At 39.3% G+C, this 24,198-nt stretch overlaps 1 protein-coding gene across 2 annotated transcripts in view; it reads left to right on the top strand.

Moving 5' to 3' along the window:
- Rapgef5 (Rap guanine nucleotide exchange factor 5) overlaps positions 1-24,198 on the top strand; it is a 228,356-nt gene that overhangs the window by 16,230 nt on the left and 187,928 nt on the right. For both annotated transcript variants that reach the window (XM_077796732.1, XM_077796731.1), the window contains exon 2: positions 21,993-22,040. In XM_077796732.1, the coding sequence (XP_077652858.1) occupies positions 21,993-22,040 (48 nt within the window). The remainder of the gene's footprint in view (positions 1-21,992; positions 22,041-24,198) is intronic.

The following is a 24,198-nucleotide window of genomic DNA, read 5'->3' as shown; positions in this document are numbered from 1 at the left end:
TTTAGTCAGCATTTTTGGTGCTGTGGCCAAAAGACCTGACAAGAACAATTTTAGGAAGGAAAGGTTTAGTTGGGGACTCACAGTTTCAGTCTCAGTCCATAGACAGCCTGCTCCATTCCTTGGGGCTTGAGGTGAGGCAGAACATCATGGTGGAAGAGTGTGGCATAGGAAAGTGGTTCAGATGATGATCAGGAAGCTGAGAGAGAGACTAAGTTCAGCTCACCAAATATATACCCCAAAGGGACGCCCCCATAGACCCACCTTCTCTAGCCACACTCTACCAGCCTACAGTTGCCACTCAGTTAATCCCTGTCAGGGGATTAATTCACTGATTGGGTTAAGGCTCTCATAACCCAATCATTTAGCTTCTGAATGTTGCATTGTCTCACTCAATGAGCTTTTGGGGGACACCTAATATCTAAACCATAAAAACCTACTCCTATGCCACCAGAATAAAGCACTATTCTTTATAATTCAGTAATTTTATAATGAAGTTAATTTAATTTATTAAAAATGTAGTACATGGCCCTTATCGAGTTTTGCATTAACATTTGGAAACAACTTTTATGCAATATATGTGTGTGGGGGTGTGTACATGATTTTTTTTTTTGATAGAATAAAGGTGAGATAGTTATGTGGACATGGAAGACACCATCAGAGTGGCGAGAGAGACTAAGCAGACATTATCAATTGACAAAAGCACTTCTCTAGACAGATCAGTCTGGTGGGTGGTATGCAGGATGAGAGGTGGAAGTCTTGGAGGTCACACAGGGTGGTGGTCCAGCTGACAGGGCCTGTTTTTAAGATGGAGCATTGGGAATGAGATGCCAGAGTTTGGGATGAAAAGGAAGCAAGAACTTAATAATTTGCTTTTGAAAATCAGTGGGTACACAAAAAATCAGTTCCTGGTCTTGAGAGGAATTTAACTCTGTCAGAAATATGACCAAAGGTGGTCTGTGTTCTATGTAGAAAATCTCCTAGATTCCCAAGACTCTTAAGAAATTATGTGCAAGATTGTGTGTGTGTGTGGTGTTTGTATGAAAAATCATCTTAATTATATAAATTACCTTCTGCAAGAGAAAGAGAGGGAAAGGAGATGCTTTCTATGTGGCTTTTAGGAGACATGTTTTAAAATTTCAGTGCTTTAGTTCAGGGATGGAGAACAGGACGGCAGTCTGCAGCCATCCTAGCGGCTCTGTGCACTGTAGTTGGTATTGCTTTGTGGCCTCCAAGCAGATGGAAATGGATGCCCCACCCCCTGCCCTTGTCCTCACACAGCGACTGGTCTGCCAGGGGCCAGGTCTCCCCCTTCAGGGCTGGATAAGCACAGTGCCAGCTGCCCCCAAGGCCAGCCTTGAGTGAGGTGGAGGGAGATAAGGTGGAAGATAGCCGTGTGGGAAGCCAGGAAGCTGACTGGAAATAAAGGAGGTGTTTATTCCCATTGTCCACTCCTGACTTTCCCACTTCTTAAATTTCTGTGTGTTTTGGGTCCAGGGAATTGTGTCTTAATGATACTCATAGCTGCTTTTCCCAGGAGCCACCAGTGGAACACTGTGAACTTCTGTAGCTGACCACGTGAGACTCCCCATTGTCTTGAAACTGAAAAGAACAATAAATACCACTATTCCTTCTCGCACTCATAAATTTTATAAGAGCTGTTTGATTCTCTCCGAGTAAGTTGAGGACTTGGCTCATTTATAGGACACACATGCCCCTATCCACCTCCAGCCTGCACCCATGTCTCTCTGCTCCTGCCCCTTGGGTAACTGACTCCTTCCTGGAGCTGGGTGTGGTGGAGGCTCTTGGGGTTTGGGATGAATCAGTCAGGGGTCTTAATTGTAAACAAGAGAAATGAACTCTGAAATTGCTGGAAGGGTATTGGGATGCAAGTCAGTTTGCAGAAGGAAGGGGGCGGGACCTGAGACTTCAAAAGGGGCAGGAATGAAGGGCATCATTCTCTAGGGGAGAAGACACAGGTGGAAAGATTCTAGATACAGATGCTGGAACCAGCCAGCTAGGGGTTCACTGCCATTTACCAACTGAATGGCCATGGACAGGTGACCTCTGTGCTGCAAAAGATAGTCATGAATAATAAATATTTGTAAAAAAAAAAAGTGCTTAGAACAGTGAGTGGCAAAAGGCAGTCTGTCAATTTTTAGTAAGTATATACTACTGATTCAGCTTGTGAGTATACAGATGGTCCCTAATTTAGGATGCTTTGACTCAAGATTTTTCAACTTCATGATCCCATGAAAGTGAACCTCTCTTAGCAGAAACTATACTTTAAATATTGAATTTTGCTCTTTTCCTGGGCTAGTGGTATGCAACATGAAGTTCTCTTGTGATGCTGGCAGCAGTATTGTAGCTTCCAATCAGTCACAAGATCCCTGGAGGATAAGTGACAGTCTGAAGTGTGCTGTGTTGCTAAGCTATGATGTTCGATTGATTAGGTGTGTTCAATGCACTTTTTGACTAATGATATTTTCAATTTAGATGGGTTTATTACATAGGGTATGTATGGACATATGTATGTTGGTAGATGTTGCTAAATAAATGCCAGGTTGCACCCTAGGCTACAGGTGTCCCCTCCACGCACCACTCTTTTCTGCTTGCAGTGGCTCTCCCTTATTGCCAATCTCTGCATAAGGACCGAGTTTCAGTTAGTCCTTCGTGGTTCTCTTAAAAGCATCATTTATGAGACATCATTATTAATAATAAAGAACACATAAAAGTTCTTGGTTACTACTTTTTTTTTCTTTTTCTTTCTTTCCCCCCTTTTTTTTTTTTTTTTTTTTTTTTTTTGGTACCAGAGATTGAACTCAGGGGCACTTAACCACTGAGTCACATCCCCCACTCTTTTCATGTTTTATTTAGAGATAGGGTCTTGCTAAGTTGCTGAGGCTGAACTTGAGATCCTACTGCCTCAGCCTCCTGAGCCACTGGATTACAGGCATATGCCACTGCACCCAACAGTTGCTACTCTATTTTACCTTGCCACCTTTATAGATAGTATAGTCAATTTTTTCTGCCATCTCTGTGTCATTCTTCTTGATGTTTTTATGATCATTGTTAACATTCTTTTTCTCTTTCCTCCTGTTATTTTGCTAAGTGAGAAATAGCCAGTGGAAACTCCTATAGAAGATAAATTATCCTACCTCTATAACAGTTTTTAGAAACTCTTCTCTTTTTAAAATTGCAACATAAGCATTTAGAAATATAAAAGAACAGGCACTTCTGCAAAATGTTCTTTTCCTTCAGTTTCCTTCCAGAAAATTACATCTATCCATTCTTTTGTATTGAAATAGTCTTTTCTTTAAGGAAAGATTATTAGTAGTATTGGTTATTCAGGCAAACCCAAAATATAATTTATTTATATAGAAAATTTACTTAAAAATATTTGACTGGTATGTAGCCCATGTGTTGAATTGCTGTTTGTGTCTCAAAGTTGGTTAGCTGCCCTTCTCCCCCACCTGGCACACACCTAGAATATCTAGGCATATAGTCATTCAGATCATCCTGACTTTAGATATGTTAAGTTCCTAAATATTTATTTATTGAATATTTTCAAGATTTAAAGCATATTTTAAAAAGTGACAGTTTTTTTCATTGAAAGTTTAACATGAGAATTATAGAATCATCATAATACAATGCTAATATTTAATAGGGCCATGTATCTATATTGCATAACTTGATGAGCTCAGAGTGTAATTTTTGCTGGCAGGCATGAGGGGTTAATTAAAAGCATTTTGTTTCCACTCTGTATGTCTGTATGTATGTTTTTGTGATCTGGGTAATCATATAAAATATACTTCTTGTGGTGTGGGTTGCAGTTATGAAAAGGTTTGAAAGCTTGTAATTGAAGAAAACAGTTACAGCATCTTCCAATGTCTCTGCACACTATGTAGCCAGTTGCTCTCTCAAGCATAGAAAGCGTGAGAAAGGCAGAGAGAAGGTGGTTAAAGATTTAATGTATCACTTGATGCTTAATAGGACAGTAATTGTGTAGAGATGTTTGTTGTCCAGCTTGAGATACACAGGACTTAAGTGAGGGTTGTGTGAAAAGAGTTGACTACCATGAGTCATGGAATTAATTTATAATTGGAACCCTTTCAAAAACACATTTCCCATGTGTGTCAAATCTTGTCAGTAATAAGAAATGGGGATGGCTGTTGAAAACCTTTTGTTGGTATTGAATCTGTACTTCAGAAATGTGGGTGAGAGTGGAGGGAGAAAGTGCTTTTCCAAGAGAAAGGAAAGTCCTGTTGTCTGAAGTTGGAACAGTGCTCATTTTTACCTTCATATCAAGGCTTTATTTGTACTGATGACTTCTGTGCTGTATTTAAGTACACATTTGTAACAAGAAACATGGGTACATACTTGTGCTAATTAACTCCTGGAGCTTCGTGTGCTCATGGTTAGGGTTCTAGCACTGCCATTTACAAACCTCGCTGAAGTGAAGAAGTAGGTTTGACAAGTACTAAATCTCCACGTGGCAACAGGCATTGCAATCAGGCAACGTTAGGGCCTTGTAACAGAACTATCAGCCTGGAGGCTTTAGTTATTATTTAGTTGGTTTTGGAGATAACCATTTGCAACCAAATTTGGAATTTCAGAATCCTTCAAATACAGTTTTTAATTTCTTTCTTTCCTTTTTTTGGTTGTTGAATCCAGGGGCACTTGACCTCTGAGCTACATTCCCAGTCTTTATTTTATTATTATTTGAAATTCTGTCACAGACTCTAAGTTGCCCAGGCTGGCCTCAAACTTTCAATCCTTCAGCCTCTGCCTTCCGATTTGGGATTACAGGCATGCGCAGCCACACTCAGATTTGTTTTTGTTTTTTAATTATGGTTTAAAAAAACATAAAATTTAACATTTTAACCTTTTTTTCAGTGTACAGTTCAGTACCATGAAGTAGATTTACATTGTCAGGTACCCTTGCTCTAAAATCATAGGTTTAAAGCCAGATGGGTATAAAAACTTTGTTATAAGTAAGCCTAGGATTTTAATAATAATAGAGTGTTCTAAATTTTTCCATTACAAGGGTCTTCTAACTCATGACTTTTAAATATGTTATAGATATAGAAAGAAATCCTTGGTAACCTGTTCATTATGGCCCCCTTTCTGAATGTATTTTTTTTTTTCTGGAAAGTTCTTGGTCAACTGAATATTTCCTGGAACTATTTTTGTTTCAAGGAACTCACATAATATCAAACTCAAAAGGGTGCAGACATACAAACTTCTATAGACCTTCTGCCCTGGAGAGGGGCATATCTCTTAGAAGAAAAAGGGACTCAATCATTCAGCTTTTATCTTCCATATATGAGTTTTAAAATAGTTTCCACTCTAGCTTAGGAACTGCTTAAACACAACTGCCCTGGTGATTTGATCTTATCCCCAGTGAAAGATTTGTGTGGGAAAGTAGTTAATTGCACATGTATTTCAGGGATGATGATGATCATCATCTCCTCATCCTCCTCCTCCTATTCCTCCTCCTCCTCCTCCTCCTCTTCCTCCTCCTCCTCCTCCCCCCGATTTTTTTAGAACCAGGGATTGAACTCAGGACCTCTTGACCACTGAACCACATCCCCAGCCCTATTTTATATTTTATTTAGAGACAGGTTCTGAGTTGTTTCGCTGGCTTTGAACTCGAAATCCTCCTGCCTCAGCCTCCCAAGCCGATGGGATTACAGGAGTGTACCACCACACCTGGCTATATTTCAAGGATCTTTAAAAACCTCTTTCCTCCCATGGGTTGCTAACTTTGTCTGTCTGCATGTTATAACTCCGGCACACTGACTTGTATCCTACTGGAGGTTTGGCATGCAGGAACCAGGAAGGAATATGATGGACAGTGTAGACTGTGAAGGAGGGAACAAGTGTAAATTCTTGCTCATGGCTATAATAAAGCCAGTGTCTTATATGTAAGGATCACAATTAATTAAAATATTGATGTGTAGTTTGCATATCCAAGAGTGAGTAGTCAATGCAGCAGAGGGGCTGGGGTTTAGAGTCTACTAGCAATATATTGACTGTGTGCTTTCAGGTAGTGTATTAAATATAGCTGTCAATCATGATTCATTGCATATCTTACACTCATCCTTTTCAAGCTGAGGTAGAACTTGGTTTGCACAAACAATTAAATTCAGCTACTGGGAACTCAGTGAAATTATTGATATTTGTCTTTGAGGTATTTCTTCCTGAATTGTTTTGTTTAGATGTTGTCAAAACTGACTGTTTACAGGTCAATAGCAGGAGAAAGTCATCCGAAATGCTTTAGCAAATTGGTCACAGAGCAGACACTGAGGTTATTTGAACAGGAATTTTGTATCCAGGACGGGCCCCTTGGAAATAGAGGGACTGCTCCATATCTTCCCGCTCTGCTGTTTCTGTTGGATTTTCTCCATATTTCTTTTCCTTCTTGGAGGGATCCCTCCATGTTCCATGGTCTCCTTTATACTCAGGTCTCATTGGGGCAGGCAGAGTGACTAAATGGACTCCATTGAGCAGAAGGAACATGAATAGACTCATCCTCCCTGGCAGCAGCTTTAACCTTGTCCTGCTTGGAGTTGTCTCTTTCCCATCCATGAATACATTCAGAGTTCACTTAAGTTCAGATTTCTTTCTGACTATAGACATGGTCTTAATCTTTTATGTATGAAGAGTAGCCATTTTCATTGTGAATATTTCTTCATAGGGATGGGGGTGGGATGGTGGTGAGAGTGGAGATTTTATGTTGTTTTATAGCTTTTTTTTTTTTTTTTGGTACCGGGGATTGAACCCAGGGATGTTTAATCACTGAGCCACATCCCCAACCCTTTTTATATTTTATTTAGAGACAAGGTCTTGCTAAATTGCTTAGGACCTCACTAAGTTGTTGAGGCTGGCTTTGCACTCATGATCCTTCTGCCTCAGCCTTTTGAGCCATTGAGATTACAGGCATGTACCACTGTGCCTGGCTGTTTTATAGCTTTTATTCTTAGTTATAAGGGTAAATATATTTGTTATAAAAATCTACCTAGGAGCCCAGTACATAAAGCCCATTATGTTATCATTTTTGGTATATATTCTTTTCTATTTAGTTTTTTTTTTTTGTTTGTTTGTTTCTTAGATGAGTTCTCATCTTACTTTTGTTGCCTAAGCTAGTCTCAAACTCCTGGGTTCAGGTGATCCTGCCTGAAGTATAGTTGATTTTATGCTGTGTCTTCAGTTTTACTTTTATTTTTTACTTTTCACCGGAATAATTTCATGTGTCACAGCTCACTAAAGCATGTGTAATAGCTGCATGTTTTATCCTGTACCCAGGTGAAGGTGGAGGAAGGGATGAGGCCTGGGAGTGAGGGAATGGAGGGAGCACATTGTTTTGGAGGAACCGCAGGTTATAAAACCCTTTGAGTAGCAAACATACCCCAGCAAGAGGTCTCTTCATGCCTCTAGTGTTGGCTGAGTCCTTGGTCTTCTGCTTTTGGAAGGTAGGGTACCATAATAACTTTAGGTCTTCCATCTGGAGACAGAGAATCCATCAGGTTAGCATATTTGAAAGGGGCCCCTTTTTAAAAACAGGGTTGTGACTTATTCTAGCTGGGCTAAATTAAGTTAGGAAAGAAATTATGTTTGTTATTTCATTTTATTCAGATAGAAAGCAGGAATACAGTTGCAGGTGTTCACAGTGAAGCTTAATTATTCAGAGTTCTAAAATGGGATGCCTTATTCTGAGGTATCTCTTACAGTTATCTTTTTAAAATATTTTTTAATTGTCAATGGACTTTATTTGTTTATATGTGGTGCTAAGAATCGAACCCAGTGCCTCACACATGCTAGGCAAGCACTCTACCAAGCCACAAACCCAGTCCACAGTTACTCTTTTTTTTTATTTGAGAGAGAGAGAGAGAGAGAGAGAGAGAGAGAGAGAGAGAGAGAGAGAGAGAGAGAGAATTTTTTAATATTTATTTTTTAGTTATCGGCGGACACAACATCTTTCTTTGTGTGTGGTGCTGAGGATCGAACCCGGGCTGCACGCTTGCCAGGCGAGCACGCTAGCACTTGAGCCACATCCCCAGCCCCCCCCATAGTTACTCTTAAAGAGGAGTGAATACAAAAATCTTTGAGCTGCTTTCGGGTCATTTACTGGAATACATGTAAACTGGAATCAGAATGTGGCTTTCTTTTTAGATGGTGAAAGAAAATAGAAGAGGTAAAATGTGTCCAGAAAGTTGGAGGTAATCACAGGTGGCTTCAGTCTGAGGATTTGGTAACTCTGGTGTTGAACTCTTTACCATTTTTCCTTTTGGTTGCAGAGTGACCTGCTTTGGGAACCTGGTTTTTCTTTACTTCTTCAACCAAGAAAGTAGGAGGCAACTTCATATCTAAACCTGACTAATATATATACTGACAAGTCATTGGTAAACAGGCCAGTAGAAGAGGTTTGGAGGACTAAAATATTTTGCAATTGTCAAATGCAAATGATTAAACATTGAAACAGCCTTGTAATTTACTGTTTTCTATTAGCAGCAGTAAATGAGCTTTCAGATGGTAATGGGTGTTTAGCTAAATAATTAAATAAATACATTTTATAGATTCCTGGGTCAGATGTGTTTGAGAAATGCCGAAAACTAGGTCTATTTGCCTTAACTTTTAACATGACTATGTGCATTTTTCATCCTTAAGAAGGGAAAATAGAATAAGCAACATCTTCAAGATTCTCTTTGCCTATATAATCCTTTTCAGGAAGACCTTTATGAATATCTTGAGGGATATTTGATTTTTGGGGTGGAGCCTGGAATTTGTGTGGTCCAAAGGCCTGCAGGTGAGTCTGATGCTGCTGATCCACAGACCACACTCACGAAGGTAGTAGGTAACTGTGGATTACTGCCACCTGGAGATTAGCTGAGATGAGCTCCAGTAAGGTGTTAGGTGGCTTTATTCACATTCCAGGAGTCTTAAGGGAGGTTCCTAATGAGCAGGGAGAACAGAATGGCACTTGGTGATGTCTGCTACCCTGGCAGGGGAATTTTCAGAGGGGACCAGAAATCCCCTTGAATTGCAGGATATCCACATACTACGGTGCAGAGTATGGGCTGCAGAGACCACTGTGATGTTTGCTGGCCCTGTAGTAAGTCTTTGTACCAGAGTGGAGGTGCAGGGAGGAGGAGGGGGAAATGATTTGACAAAAGCCTCTGTGATGACTTATTAGGAAAAAAAATAAAGGATGTCCAGAAAGGTTAGAAGAAATAATACAGGGAGTAGATGAGAAAGAAGGTGATTTGGTGGAGGCAGAAGGAAATGTAAACCAACATCAAGGAGCTAGGAAGGGTTAGGATAAACAGATGGCCTCTGACTCACTATTGTTCAGCTTTAGATTTTCTTGATTTTATGATGGTTCAAAAGTAATATGCATTCAGTAGAAACCATACTTTTTTAGATTTGGATCTTTTCCTGGGATAGCTTTATGTGGTACAGTGTTCTCTCAAGATTCTGGGCAGCTGCAGTTAACAGCAGCTCTCAGTTCACCAAGCAATCAGGAAGGGAAGCAACCAGGAGTGTAGAGCGTACTGTGTCGCCAAGCTAGGATGTTCGGGAGGTTAGGTGTATCAGATGTATTTTCAACTTAGGATGAGCTAAGCATGACATAACCCTATCATAAGTCAAGGAGCAGCCACAGTCAGGGCAAGAAAGTTGTCGGCATCACAGCAGTACAATACCCACCAGGCTCTTTCCATTATAGAGAAGGGGCCTCTGCAGAAAGGACCATATTTATGAATCCTGAACTTTGTGGAATCTGATTTCAGCAAATAAAGAGAAGTGATAGGTGTCATAGCGGGAAACATTAAACATAGCTGAATACAGCACAAGATGGGAATGAAATTTAAATTCTCTAATATTGCTGCTCAAATGTATTAGAAAAGTAGAAGGAAGTGAAAGAGACCAATGTGGCTATATAGTAAACTTTTGTAGAAACTTAGATTTTAAGAGCATATGCAGGGGTTGGGGATATAGCTCAGTTGGTAGAGTGCTTGCCTTGCATGTACAAGGCCCTGGGTTTAATCCCCAGTACTATAAAAAAAAAAAAGACAGAAAAAAAGGAGGGAAGGAAGGAAGGAAGGAAGGAAGGAAGGAAGGAAGGAGGAGGAGAAGAAGAAGAAGAAATAATAATAATAATAATAATAATAATGCAGCAAGCATGAAGAAGGAGGGTCATGTGACCCAGAATAAGGTTTCACAAGCCTATAAGTCTTAAGTGCCTGCTAACTGGGGTCTTGTGAAATAAGTGAAGAACAATAAAGCTAACAATTTTATCTGTGATTAGCACAAAAAGAAGGAAGGCATAAGCCTCCTTCTTGTGGCAGAGTTAGATGTTAACCAATGAGAGACACTAGCCTTATCTTTGTCAAGAGGATAATTTTTTTCTAAACAACAGTTGCACCAGATAGAAATAAAATTCCTAACCATTGATATAATCTCAAGGGAACTAGAAAAAAATGAACTTCCATGATACCAAAGGTTTGCATGTGGGATTATAGCAATGCTGTTAGGATTATTCACAGAATTACAGAGGATTGGTGTCATAACCCTGGAAGAGTGGGTGTTGTGAATTTTTAAAGTTGTATATATGAAGTGGTAGACTGGTAGTTTAATTTTGAGCATCTTGAATTCTAAAATGAATTCTTAAGTAAAATACTCAAGAGCCCGGGGAAGATACATAACCAAGAGTGGTTATAGATTTGGGAGTGAATTACAGAGTTTTCACTTGTTAGCCTCCAGGTAAAATTTTTGTTTGTATCACAATTGACTGCATCTAGAATTATAAACAGTGATGATGGCAAGCTACCATTGACAGAAATTCATAGCAATTCTGTACCCAATTGGGAAAGTGCCTTGACCCTAAGCACCTTAATAACAAATTAGCTTTTGTTTCCAAGTTAGCCCTTCCAGACTCCCAAGTAAGGGAAATTGGATCTAATCTCATGGGTCAAGTGTGTGAATGAAATAACCCATGTTCAAGAGATGCTTGATGTAAAAGCCCTGGGGAGGTTGTAATTTTCTTTTGCACACATCCTGTTTTCCCTTCTGACCAGGAGAAGCCTTGGGTGAAAAGATTCTATCTTGGTATACAGAGAATTCTGAAAGTGTTCCATGAGCCTATCTTTGTAGCATGACACTCTGCCATGTCCTAGGGATGTGGTTGAAAAATAGGATCCTCTCCTCTGAGAAGCTTAGGAGATAGTAAGGGAGACCCTCACTCCTGTATCTGCTCATGGCAAAGTTTGTGGAATACTGCACCACAACGTGAGTTAACATGGCACTGAGCACTCACCTTGCAGGTTCTGTTCTGAGCTCTTTTACTTAATTTTAAGTTAGTGATTCTCAAGGTGTACTTCCAGGACCCACAGCATTAGCATTCTTTAGGATCTTGTTAGAAATGCAGATTCTCAGTCTGTACCCCAGATCTACTAAATGCAAAACTTTGTATAGGGGCCCAGCAGTCTTTCTAATAAACCCTCTAGGAGATTTAGATGATGCATGCTTAATTTGGGGAATTACTGTCTTAAGTAATTTATTCTTTATAATATTATGAATAGTTTTTATCTCCTCCACTACAGAGACAAAAACAGAGGCATAAAGAAGTTAACTTGTCCAAGGACACAACTTTTTCAAGAGGTACAGTTGGGCTTTGAATCCCAGCAATGTGAACCCATAGTTCTATTCTTAACCACCATGCAAGACTGCCTTCCAGAAGGTGCAGTGCACAGAGGAAGGGGCTGTAGACTCCGGAAGGTGAGCAGAGCTAAGGAAAATTTGAACAGAGATAAGGAGGCTATTTATGAGAGCTGAATTTCCCCTTCTTTACAAACACTTAATGAGCATTAACTATATGAAGCACATCATGTTAGACACTGTGGACATTTGAGTGAAACACAGACATTGTGTTTTTAAGATTTTTATAATGAATCAGGAAATTCAAATATAAATATCTGGAATCGAAAGTACTTTGGAAACACATAAATGAATTCTAAAGGGCAGTTTGAGCATATATAAATGCATTTCAACAAACTATATGAAAATTTAAATGTATTCAAGAAAGTCACTCCAGGCAAAGAAAATATCGTGCAAGATTCAGATGTTTGAAACAACATATTATACTCATGGATCTACTAGTGTTTTTGTATATTTGGCCCTTAGCATTAGTTTTGTGTAGTTTAGACTTGTCTAGATTGTGGAGAAGTTGGAAGTTCCTGGTTTAAAAAGAGTTGTTTTACAGCTCCTTTTTCATTTATTTTTTTAAAACCATGCTATTGAGTTATCACTGACATTCAAAAAGCTCTACCTAACCTGATGAATTTGAAAACAAAAATATACCATAAATCAGTCACTATAATCTATGCTACGAACCCACTGATCACCTCCAAAAGCTTCCTCCCATCTTCTTTATTACTTTTGGTGATAACATAAGACCCACTTATTCTCTTAGCAAAATTTTAAGCATAGATGTAGCATTGTGAACTGTAGGTTCTGTGCTGTACAGAACATCACTAGGACTTACTTATTTTGTGTAACAGAAACTTGGTATCTTGGTATGCAGAGAATTCTGAAAGTGTTCCATGGGCCTATCTGTGTGACATAACACTCTGCCATGTCCTAGGGATGTGTGTGAAAAAGGGTTCTCTCCTTTGAGACACTTAAAAGCTTGTAACAAATACCCACATGTCTGTTTCTGCTCATGGCAAAATTTGCTGAGTACTGCACATGAATGTGAGTTAATATGCACCAAGCACTCACCTTTCAGGTACGGTTCTGTTTTACTTAATTTTAAATTAGTACCATTTGACTAGTACTTTCTCTCACTTTTTGTTTTGATCTTAGGTCAAAACAGTTTTTTGGCTGCTATTTCTTTTATGGAACATAGTGAAGATGGAAATGCCCTTAAACAAGTAGTAGAAGAAAGAATCTTAAATTGCAGAGGTGATTTTGGTGAGACAGTCAAATGCTACTGTATGTTGCTGGGGAGAGTATAGAGCTTGTCCTGCTCTGTGAATTCCATCTAGATCAGGGTTGAAGTATTTTTGTAAAGGGTCAGATAGTGAGTACTTTGGACTTTGCTGCCTACTACTTAATTCTGCTGCCATAGTAGGAAGCAGCCAGAATGGATATGTAAACAGATGACACCCCATATTCCAATAAAACTTCATTTATAAAAATAGGTGGCAACTGGGTTAGGTTCATGGGCCCCTGGTCTGAATTCTTAGCTCCCTTACATAGTTCAGATGAAATAGGCTCTCGAATGGGCCAAGTCACCCCAGAAGGACCTTTCTAGTGCTGTTTGTGTATCTGAGTTGAGTAACTGAGAAATAAAAAGTAGAACTAGATTTCTTAATTTCTTACTTCCACTATAAGACTACTTATCACACTGTTTTGTGCCTTTCAAAATTTTACGTAGTTTGACAAGGAATACCTAAGAGACTAATTTGTTTCCAGCTACCAAGGAAGGAAAGAAAAATGGCTATTCTAATATTTCTGTTTTTCTTTTTTTCTTTTTATTTTCTTTCTTTCTTTCTTTTTTTTTTTCTTTTTTTTTTTTTTTTGAGCAGTGCTGGGGATCAAACCCAGGACCTAACACATACCATGAGATATACCCCACAGTCAATTTTTTGGGTTTTTTTTGAGACAGGGTCTCTCGCTAGATTGCTGAGCCTAGCCTCAAACTTGTGATCCTCCTGCCTCAACCTCCCTAGTTGCTGGGATTATAAGCATGCACCAACATGCCTGGCAATTCAGGTTTCTCTTTCTGACATATGAGTAATTTAGGAAATGAAAAGAGTACTTTTTTTTTTAAGCTATTGAAGACCTCACACAAAACAACTTGTGATTTTCACTATGAAGAAATAGTTATATTCATGTGACTTTTAAAGCAAGCACATGTTATTCAGCATGTAGCTGTCTATAGGCACATTCTATGCATGACCACTTAAGGGTTGATGGAGGCCGGATAGAGGTGACAGTGGGCTTAGCACATTTTTGAGGTGTATATGCTTTACCACTTGGCCTGAGAATTCAGGGATCACTAGACCTGGTGCCACTGGAAAATGTCACCACTGGACCATTAGCTCCTGCCACACATCCTAGAAGGGCCTAGACTTACAGAAGGCATAAATCCCACTGGGGTTTGAGACTGGTTGAGGAAAGATGGCAAGGAACCACAGATGGAGCCAGGAGTTTTTCTACTTAAGTGGCCGGGAGAGGCAAGTGCTGTAGGGTTTGGAGAATGAGATTCATCATTGAAAGGCTCAGGCTTGGATGGGCTTTATGTTTCACTTGTGTGGATCGAAGGAGGGCAGCTTGCAGAAATGTAGAGAACTACACAGGGCAAAGGTGGTGGCAAGGGTTTGGTGCAGAGATAAGAAGGCACATGGCTTCAGAGGACTTTCTTCTCTAGAGGACCGGCGAGTTCCTACGAGAGAAGTGCAGTTAGGGACTGGGTGGACAGGTGGTGAGGGTTCTGACTGCTAGGGTGAAGACTTGAACAGTGGGTGGCTGGGAGCACTGTTGGGGGAAGCTGTTTTATTATTATTATTTGTTCAATTTTTTAAAAATAAGGTGAGTGGCATGCACCTGTAATTCCAGCAGCTTGGGAGGTTGAGACAGGGGGATTGAAAGTTTAAAGCCAACCTCAGCAACTTAGTGAGGCCCTAAGCAACTCATAAAGACGCTGTCTCTAAATAAAATATAAGAAAGGACTGGGGATGTGGCTCCATGGTTAAGCCCCCTGGGTTCAATCCCTGGAATAATAATAATAATAATAATAATAATAATAATAATAAGAAGAAGAAGAAGAAGAAGAAGATATGCCTGGTGTGGGGGCTCACGCCTATAATCCCAGCAACTCAGAAGGCTGAGGCAGGAGGATTGTGAGTTCAGAGCCAGAGGCAGGAGGATTGTGAGTTCAAAGCCAGCCTCAGCAGATTAGTGAGGCACTTAGCAACTCAGCGAGACCCTGTCTCTAAATAAAATATAAAAAAAGAGCTGGGTATGTGACTCAGTGGTTGAGCACCCTGAGTTCAACCTCCAGTATGAAAAAAAAAATAAATTAAATAAGGTGATATGAAAAGAGAGGTTTTAGGGAGACTAATCTGATTTGTGTGAAGGTTCTGGAGGCCAAAGCAGATAAGAAAGCTAGTAGAGGTGTTCCCTGGTGTAGCCTGAGGAAATCATGTTGAGCATCTAGCAAAGAAATAAATGCTGTATTTGGGAATGATATTTGAATGTTTTCCTGAGTCTGCACTTGGAGGGGTGAAAGAGACCATTACTTAAACAACAACAACAACAACAACAACAATAAACCCTTGACTATTTAAAAAAAATTTAGCCTTAAAAGTTGCAAATATAGTGCCAAGAGAGTTCCCTCGGAACCATCCTCAGTTGCTCCTAATGCTAACATTTTTACACAACCCCATGTGTACAGTTCTCAAAACCAGCATTGATCTGTATTCTAAAATTCAGACTTGTTCCAGTTGTCCTACTAAGTTCCTTGTCCTAGTCCAGGGTCACTCAGTGCTTTGGCTGGCAGTTTTGTTCCATCTCCAATCTGGGATACTTCCTCAATTTCTCTTGGCCTCTCCAAGAGTAAACAATTTTAGCAGAGTTCAGACTAGTTATTTTAAAGAATGTCCCTGATTTCGGAGCTGTCAGGCATTTTCTTATGAAAATTTCAGATATGCATTTTGACAAATATATCATTAAAATTGCCAATCTCAGTTCTTGACATCAGGAGATAGATGATATCATCATGTCACCTGATAGACGATGGTTTTTATCACTTTGTTAAGGTGGAATCTGCTAAGCTCCACTGTTAAGTGACTATGTTCTCCTCTGTACTTACTAAGTATCTTGAGGAGAGATACTTTGACACTGTGCAAATATCCTATATCTCATTTAAGCATGCATTGATGATTCTTGTCTGCAGCATTTATTTTTGTGGTGTTTCCTCAATGGAGCTTTTGTTTTCCTCTTTTTATTGCATTTAGTAAGTAGAACTATTCTGTGAGGAAAGGCTGTCTTTTCTCTTCCACTCCCATTTGTTTATTCTATTACTTCTTTACATCAGTATAGATTCATGGATAGATTATTCTATAAGTTGTAATTCAATACCTTCACTATTTATTTTGCTCCTCAGAGTGTCCCAGATTTGAACAGTGGGAGCTACTTCAGATTGGCTGCTGTGGGAAGGGTCCAGGTCAGTTCATGTTATGAAAATAGGAAATTCAGTGACAAGTGGGGGTAAACTTTCTGATTTAAATATTTTTTCCCTAAACTTTTAGTTAATAGATTCTTAACTTTTAAAGAGTTTTCTGTGATTACATTAACCAGGGAAGCCCACCCTAGTAGGCAAAATTATTCTCTTGTTTATAAAGATAGCCCCCCAAAATAATTTCCCGAGGACTGAATAAAGTCAAATCAATGAAGCTTTGGGATTTGTTTCCATTGTACTTAGATTATATATTTTCCCAAAAGCTTTGGGTTCTTGCTGATTTATCTTCCTAGGCAGGCAAGATTGTGAAATTTTTCTAACTATCCCCAGAACTCACTTTGCTTTTTCTACTGTAGCTTTTAAGTAGGGAAACATGTTTATACTAGAATGTAGCCTTTAATACTGGGAAGTCAAAGTTGAGTTTAATGCTGGGATGCTATTAAAAGGGCATACCTTTCAGAAGGTACGCAGGTACTATGCTCTGATGGCAGACGTGAAGATACTTTGGCTTAGGGCTATGTCTAGGATGGGCTCTATGGAAACACATACCACATAAGCAGGTGCAGGGCGAGAATTGCCTAACAGTGGCTCTTTGTTTTGCACAAGTCACTTGGAGGCTTTGCCACAGATATCAGAGCTGTTGGCAAATGACTCTCACCCCCCTTCCTTCAGCAGGTCATGCATGGGAGAGGAGTGCCCCAAGCTCCATGGCTGAAACGGGTGAGGAGAGGATCCAGCTGCCATTCTCAATCACTTATTTTTATGGCTTTTACTCAAACCTGGCTGCACATTAGAGCCACGTGGGGAACTCCCAGAAGAAAGAGATTCTTAATCAGTATGCCTGGGATGGGATACTGAAATGGTATCTATTTTGTTTTTCTTCAGTTGCCTGAAGAAAACGTAAATAGGTGGTTTTATTTACATCTAGGACTGAGAACCACTGGATCTTGAAGAGACTATTTGTGACTTCTTAATGTAGTTAGATACTCTTAGTATAACTAAAAGTAGGCTTGAATTGCAAACTGGGCAACATTTTTAACCTCTTTAAAGTCTACTTTTGTCATCTTCAAAATAAATTAATAGTACCTACCTTGTAGGTTTTCAAGGATTAAGTGATACAATACAGGTAAAATACTTAGTCTGGTCTCTGGCACATAGTAGGAACTCTAATACTATTATTTAGTAACATGTAGCATGTTATAACAGAGGGTGAGTTTGGAATCAATCAAAATTTTGTCTCAGTCCTGGTTCTAAACTTTCCAGCTCTGGAACCTTAAGTAAAACGCATTATTTCTCTGACCCTCTGGCCTCTTACCTATAAAAATAGGAATATGTGTGTACAGTATAGGAGCGGTGCTTAAGACAAAGGAGGTGCCCAGTGAGCCTTTCCTTTCTGTCACCTTCCTTTTGTTCTGCTTTCTTATCACATCACAGGGCAGTGGAAAAATGTAATTTCAAGATCATCATTGACTATGGTGTGGCCATGCTATGTTGAGCTGTTATTACAAATGGCCTTTTTGGCTATGACTGGCTATTGTCTTGGGCATGTCCCTTGGATCCCTCAGGAAACAGTTGTGGACCCAAGTTGCAAACAGAGCTGACAGAAAGAGTTGTGTTCCCTGCCCTTCTGCCTCAGCAGCTGTCTCCTGTCTCCTGTTTTCCTTGCACTGAACTTGTGATGCCTATGCAGACTGCCTGGGATTCTGTCCTTTTAATTTTAATCAAGCTTTTGTTGAGATGCAAGTTCATCCTGGGGCTTACGAAGGACCCACAGTCTCAGAAATCTTCTGGAGAGCTTAACAGATCACAACCTTTATTCTGTTCTATAATCTCTTAAACTTGTCATATTTATGAGTTACTTATAGAAGCTTTTTGTATTCCTAGGTTTCTAAGAAATTCAGTGTACTTATTCTACCATTCCATCCTCATATTCTACTTGACCACCCAAAATGGGAAAAGGGACAATGGCTGAAGGTGACAAAAAGCTGTGTCATGAGCCGAATTCTTGCATTATCAACAAATCTAGTAGTTCTTATTAGTTCATATTGCTAAGGCAGGTCATATTTCTGTGACTATTGAAGTGTGACTGTTGAAGGCTTTCTCTTTTCATTTCTGTTCTTAGTCACCAAAGTAACTGGACTGCAGATAGTACTAAGGCATCCCCTTTAAGATCTGGTGAAACATGTTCAGCAAGATATTTCTAGCACCTCTGGAATGAATTCCATGTTTGGTTCAGACCCAGCTTCATGGACTATTATAGTTTAAATTGAGAAGGCACTGAACTAAAAAAAAAAAAATATGGTAATGTATTGTTGTTCATCAGTTATCCTTTTGAGTTACACCATTATTTTGTTTTCTGGAAGTCCATTTTGTAATTGCAGTTTTCTAATAAATGTTCAAAATATGAAGTTTGCCTAGAATCATTTGGGAAACCATTCTCTGTGGTTCATTAAAATGGAAAGGAAGAAAAACAAATTAATAGTAAAATCCATTTTCGTTTATGTTGTTCCTGTCCCTCTCTCTCTGGGGTGTAGTGTCTTTGGTGAGTTATCTAGATTACATAGCTCTAGCAGTTGGAGATGAGAGGAAAAGGAATTGTCACCTTGTCAGTGCCTGGTGTCTAAGAGATGCTGTGCTGAGGTCCTTTGAGAGGATGGTTGGCCTTGGCAGACCAGCCACCTGAGATTATAGAGCAAACTGATAGGAAAATCAGAACCAAGGAGGAGAATTCAATGGATTTTAAGCATTCTTTAAGTCCTGTATCTTCTGATAAAGGGGTTGTGTAAATGAGGGGTGGTTTAGCTGGTATAGTTGGCACACACTTGTAATTCCAGGGACTCGGGAGGCTGAGGCAAGAGGATCTCAAGTTCAAGGTCAGCTTAGACAACTTAGTGCGAATCTTTATCAAAATAAGAAATAGGTGGCGGGGTATGTAGCTCAGTGGTAGAGTGCACCTGGATTCAATCTCCAGTAGTGCATGTGCATGTGCATACAGACGTGTGCATACACACATACACACACACAAAGGGTTGGTTTCTTTTTTGTTGTGTCTATTTCTGGAAGTTCTCACAGCACTTGACAATGAGCTCAGTAGCTTCTTCATAAATATGAAATGAATGGAAGTAAATTACTACTGGATCTTTGAAATGAAGCCCTGGAATGCTGAGGGGAGAAGGAAAATCAGGAGATTCAAAGGTAGGAGGAAAATAGCTTGAGTATTTGTAAGGATATTAGAGGGGTTTACACTTTCTAGGGTGGTATTGTGATGTTCTCCGGGTAAATGCTTGAGAGTCGTCCTCTAGGTGAGTTAGAGCAGCAGCCAGTAGGCCCATAAAATTAACTAATAGTTCTTTTTTATTACCTGTTTAAAATGAGGTAATGGGTAAAATAATCCTCATGTTATTTTTTTTCTTCTTCTTACATCTTTGGTCCTTGTTATTTTTGATCAATACTGAAAACTTCATAAAATGGTTTCTTCAGAACTACAGAGTTATAAGAGTTATTTTTAAAAATGTTGAAGGGGTCAGTCAGTACTTTACTGAGATCCCCAAAGAGCCCTGTGGCTACTCGCCCTCCCCCAGCTCAGTGGACAAATTTGAGAACTACTGGACTCAAGTGTTAATGAAACAGAGCTCACCTGGGGCCAGTTAAGAGAGGGCTTCACAGGAGTTTCTGACAACAAATCCTGGAATTGTGTCCTATAAAAGGTAGTTCTTATTATGTTGCTCTTGTCCATTCCCTGTGGGCTAGCAGCTGATCTAGCAGTGTTATCCATTCAGTATAGGAAGAATACCATTGCTTTATCTACTCACCTTACCAATCTTTTGAAACAAGGCATCCATGGGGGATGCTTCTGTTAAGTGGGATTGTCTGTCTGTAATACTAGTGTGGAGACGGCCAGATTTAGGGTGGCAGCAGAGAGAAAGGCAAATGGTTTATTTTCTTTTGTGAAAACGCCTCCGCCTAGTTTTATAGAACTTGTTTCTATCTAAAAATTTTCTCTTTAACTAGACTATGTGAAGGATTTGCTTTTTTGAGCTAATTCAGACAATTAGAAGAGTAATAAAGATTGTTATTTCCTGTCTGCTAGATCGATTTTTAAAATGCTTCTTGTTTAGGGGGAAATAATTTATCACGATGATTTCATTTTCGTATTATAAATCTGGTACATATGCAAGTTTTATAAATAAATGAATATATTACATAGCTCAGATGATCTAAGGCCTAGGAAAGGCCAATTGGAAATGTGTAGCAAGTAGACCAGAACAGTGGGGATTATAACATTTATTTTCTATGATGCAAGTTGCACATCTTTAGCAGAGCATCAGTTGGCATTTCTGGATAAAGAGTCAATAATTTTATTTCAAGTTAATTAAAAGATAAGTAGTGTGGGAGTTATATGGAATGGGCACAGGGCGGAATGGAAATTCTCTTTTTAGGCTAAAATTTGGTAGAAGGTTCAGATGGTGGCGTGGTATATTTTGTAAATTTAGCAAATTATTCTAAGAAGTGGAGGCGGCAGGCTAAAAACTCTGGCTCTCAAAAGACAGCAAGCCTTGGAATAGAGGTATAAAGAGCTTTTAAACATAGGCTGGAAGTTCAGTAAATGTTAGTTTCTCTGTTCTTTTCCCTGTACTGCAACAGGAAGTGATAATCGTTCTCCATTGTGCTCAGGCACATGTGGGTGATGGTGCTGCTTACAAGATTGTTGGGTAGGAGAAATTAGCTCACGCAATTCAAACCATTCAGCAAATACTTATTTAGTTGATATGGATATATGAATAGCTAAAATAAATGAATAGAAAAATAAGCATCTTGATGTTAGGTTGTGTGCTAGATGTTGTGAAAACCAAGCAATCAAGTTTCCAGCACTCTTTCAAGGAGCTTATGGATTCCATGGAGTGAATGGTTGCACAATGCAGAGCACCTAGGGGCTGCTGTGTGCATAAGAGTAAAACAAAGAGCTCCAGAGAAGAACAAAACCCTGTGGGAGGAGCTTCACTCAGGAGGCTGTGCACACACCTGGACTTTGAAGTCATTGGGGTTCAGGGAAGCATCAAGGAAAATGGAAGTTTTTAACATGGAGAATGGTGTGACCCGAGGCAGGGATATGAGCGGCATGCTCTTCTGATAAGTAGATCTTACTCAATTGCAGAAGACTTATATGGAGATGGAGAGAGAACACTAGAAATGTCAGGGAGGCAGGCTGTGGTGGGGCCAGTGACCCAGGGTTCATTCCCACAAGCAATAAAGTACCTGCTTCTGAGTGGAAGGGATGGTTTTAGGAGATTTGCTTAGTTGAGGTTGGCAGGATGGCTTGAAGCGGGGTGACTAGAAGACAGAGAAATCCACTGGGAAGCTGATGTATCAGTTGAGGTGGACAGTGATAAGGGTCTGAGTGGAGGTGGTGAAAATGGACATGAAAAGGAGAAATGGAATCCCAATCACATTAAGAATAAAGTGATGAGGACAGAATCCCAGACCTTCTATGTTGCTTTTGTTGGTTATACTTCCTAGTTCGGGAGCTAGTCAAGTAGAATATCCTGAGACCCTTTTGGTATGAATGTTGACCAGAAACACCAAGTCAAAATAAGGAGACTAATCCCATATGGCCCATGGCTGAGATTTAAACTCAATTTTGAGCAGGTATACTAAATAATACAATCATGGTCCCAGGCCTACCATTATTGCCTTTGGTACAAAGGTTTCCTTGATTCTAATTTTTCCTCTTGTTTTTCTCTTAAAATAGACTCTGTCAAGAAGAATTTCCAATCCGTACCTTGAACATACTCCTCAGGTATGATTTTTCAGTTTTCTTTCTCTTACTGCATTTTCTTTTTCTTTTTTCTTTTTTTTTTGATGTTAACCTCTATTTTTATTTTTAATTTATTTTTAATTTAATTTTATTTTATTTTTATTGTTGGTTGTTCAAAACATTACATAGTTCTTGATATATCATATTTCACACTTTGATTCAAGTGGGTTATGAACTCCCATTTTTACCCCGTATACAGATTGCAGAATCACATCAGTTACACTTCCATTGATTTACATATTGACATACTCATGTCTGTTGTATTCTGCTGCCTTTCCTATCCTCTACTATCCCCCCTCCCCTCCTCTCCCCTCTTCTCTCTCTACCCCCTCTACTGTAATTCATTTCTCCCCCTTGTATTATTTTTCCCTTTCCCCTCACTTCCTCTTGTATGTAATTTTTTATAACCCTGAGGGTCTCCTTCCATTTCCATGCAATTTCCCTTCTCTCTCCCTTTCCCTCCCACCTCTCATCCCTGTTTAATGTTAGTCTTCTTCTCATGCTCTTCGTCCCTACTCTGTTCTTAGTTGCTCTCCTTATATCAAAGAAGACATTTGGCATTTGTTTTTTAGGGATTGGCTAGCTTCACTTAGCATAATCTGCTATAATGCCATCCATTTCCCTCCAAATTCTATGATTTTGTCATTTTTTAATGCAGATCTTACTGCATTTTCTGTAACAATGATTCACAAATTCTGGTGCAGAATTCTTCAGTTATTGCTGTTGCCTCTGCTCCTGACCTCATGGGGTTTGGCAAAGATTCTGCAGTGATCACATTTTCTACCCACCAGGGATGACACAGGGAAAGTGTTTGAGATGCTCTGGTCATAGTGTCATGATGCAGGATGTTCACAGGATGGGTGTGGGTAATTCTTGTTTTCTACACCTTTATATGGATGCATTATCGATGTGGCAGAGTAAATATGTAATATATTTTTCAATTTTTTGTATTGATCGAAATGGCATATTTTGCAAATAGTGAGGAGTTTACACTGAAAACTGTGTAAGAGGTATGTGTATAGTTATCTACTGGAGGGATACATCCTGTGTGCTCAATGCTGAGAAAAGATAGGAACATCTTTTCTGTGTTGCATTAAAGAATCAGTTTACAAACATTTACATTCCCTAGGATACCAGGAGACTATGTTTTCTGAGGGCTAGGATGTTTTCTACCTTGTTCCCCACTGTAACTGCAGCATCTAGAAAAGACCTGACATTGGCAGCTGCTCAATCAGTGTCTCTTGAATGACTGATTGAATGAAGCTTCTGTGATGTCAGGACAAGTCAAGTGTCAACTGACGCATATTTCTTCCTTGGTAATACTTTCTGTCATCTGACTTGTTCCAAGTTTTGATTTTTAAAAAAAAATATGTTAACATGTTAAAGCTAAATCATTTCCTGCCCTTTTCACTTTCTCATCAGGTTGCATTTTGGTGATAGTATTGGGATAATTAAAGAAGTATAAGGACAGGGTTAACATGTTCCCTGTCAAGTCATTATCAAGACATTATCAATTTATTTGCTTTAAGAGAAGACATAAATGTTTTATAGGTTCAAAAAGAGTTCACCAGTAGGACTGGGGACATAGCCATATGGTAGATTGCTTGCCTAGTAGGCATGAGCCTGGGGTTCAATCCCCAGCACCACCACCAAAACAACAACAACAAAACATTTACCAGTAAACATTTAAAAAGATATAAGCTTGCACCTACCAACATTTACAAATTTTCATGAGTATTTATGTTATGCAGATAGCTCATTTTCATTTAGCCTCCTTTACTTATGCGCTGCTATAGAGGAAGGCGCAATTAGAAAGGAAGAAGTTTTAAAAAGTAGGACCTAGAGTTCTTCAGAGCTGAGAAGTAGCCTCCTTCATCTCTAAGAATCAGAGGCTCATATGAGGGAATTAAAAGATTAAAAAAGAAGCTAAATGAAATTTTTATCTGATAGATGGAATTGTGAAATACTATAGATGGAACCAAGATGCTTGGAATTAGCTGTGAGTTCAGCAGTTGAATATCACTTCAAAGCAAAGCAGCCTGCTGTCAAATTGTGTCATGGTTCAAGATGTTCACTGAATAAGGAAAAAAAATTATTTTCTCATCTTCCAAGACCTTTATATGAATGCATTATAAATATG

Source organism: Urocitellus parryii, chromosome 3 (assembly GCF_045843805.1).
Source record: "Urocitellus parryii isolate mUroPar1 chromosome 3, mUroPar1.hap1, whole genome shotgun sequence".
Classification (NCBI taxonomy): Eukaryota; Metazoa; Chordata; class Mammalia; order Rodentia; family Sciuridae; genus Urocitellus; species Urocitellus parryii.
This window is presented reverse-complemented; position numbering and strand designations above follow the sequence as displayed.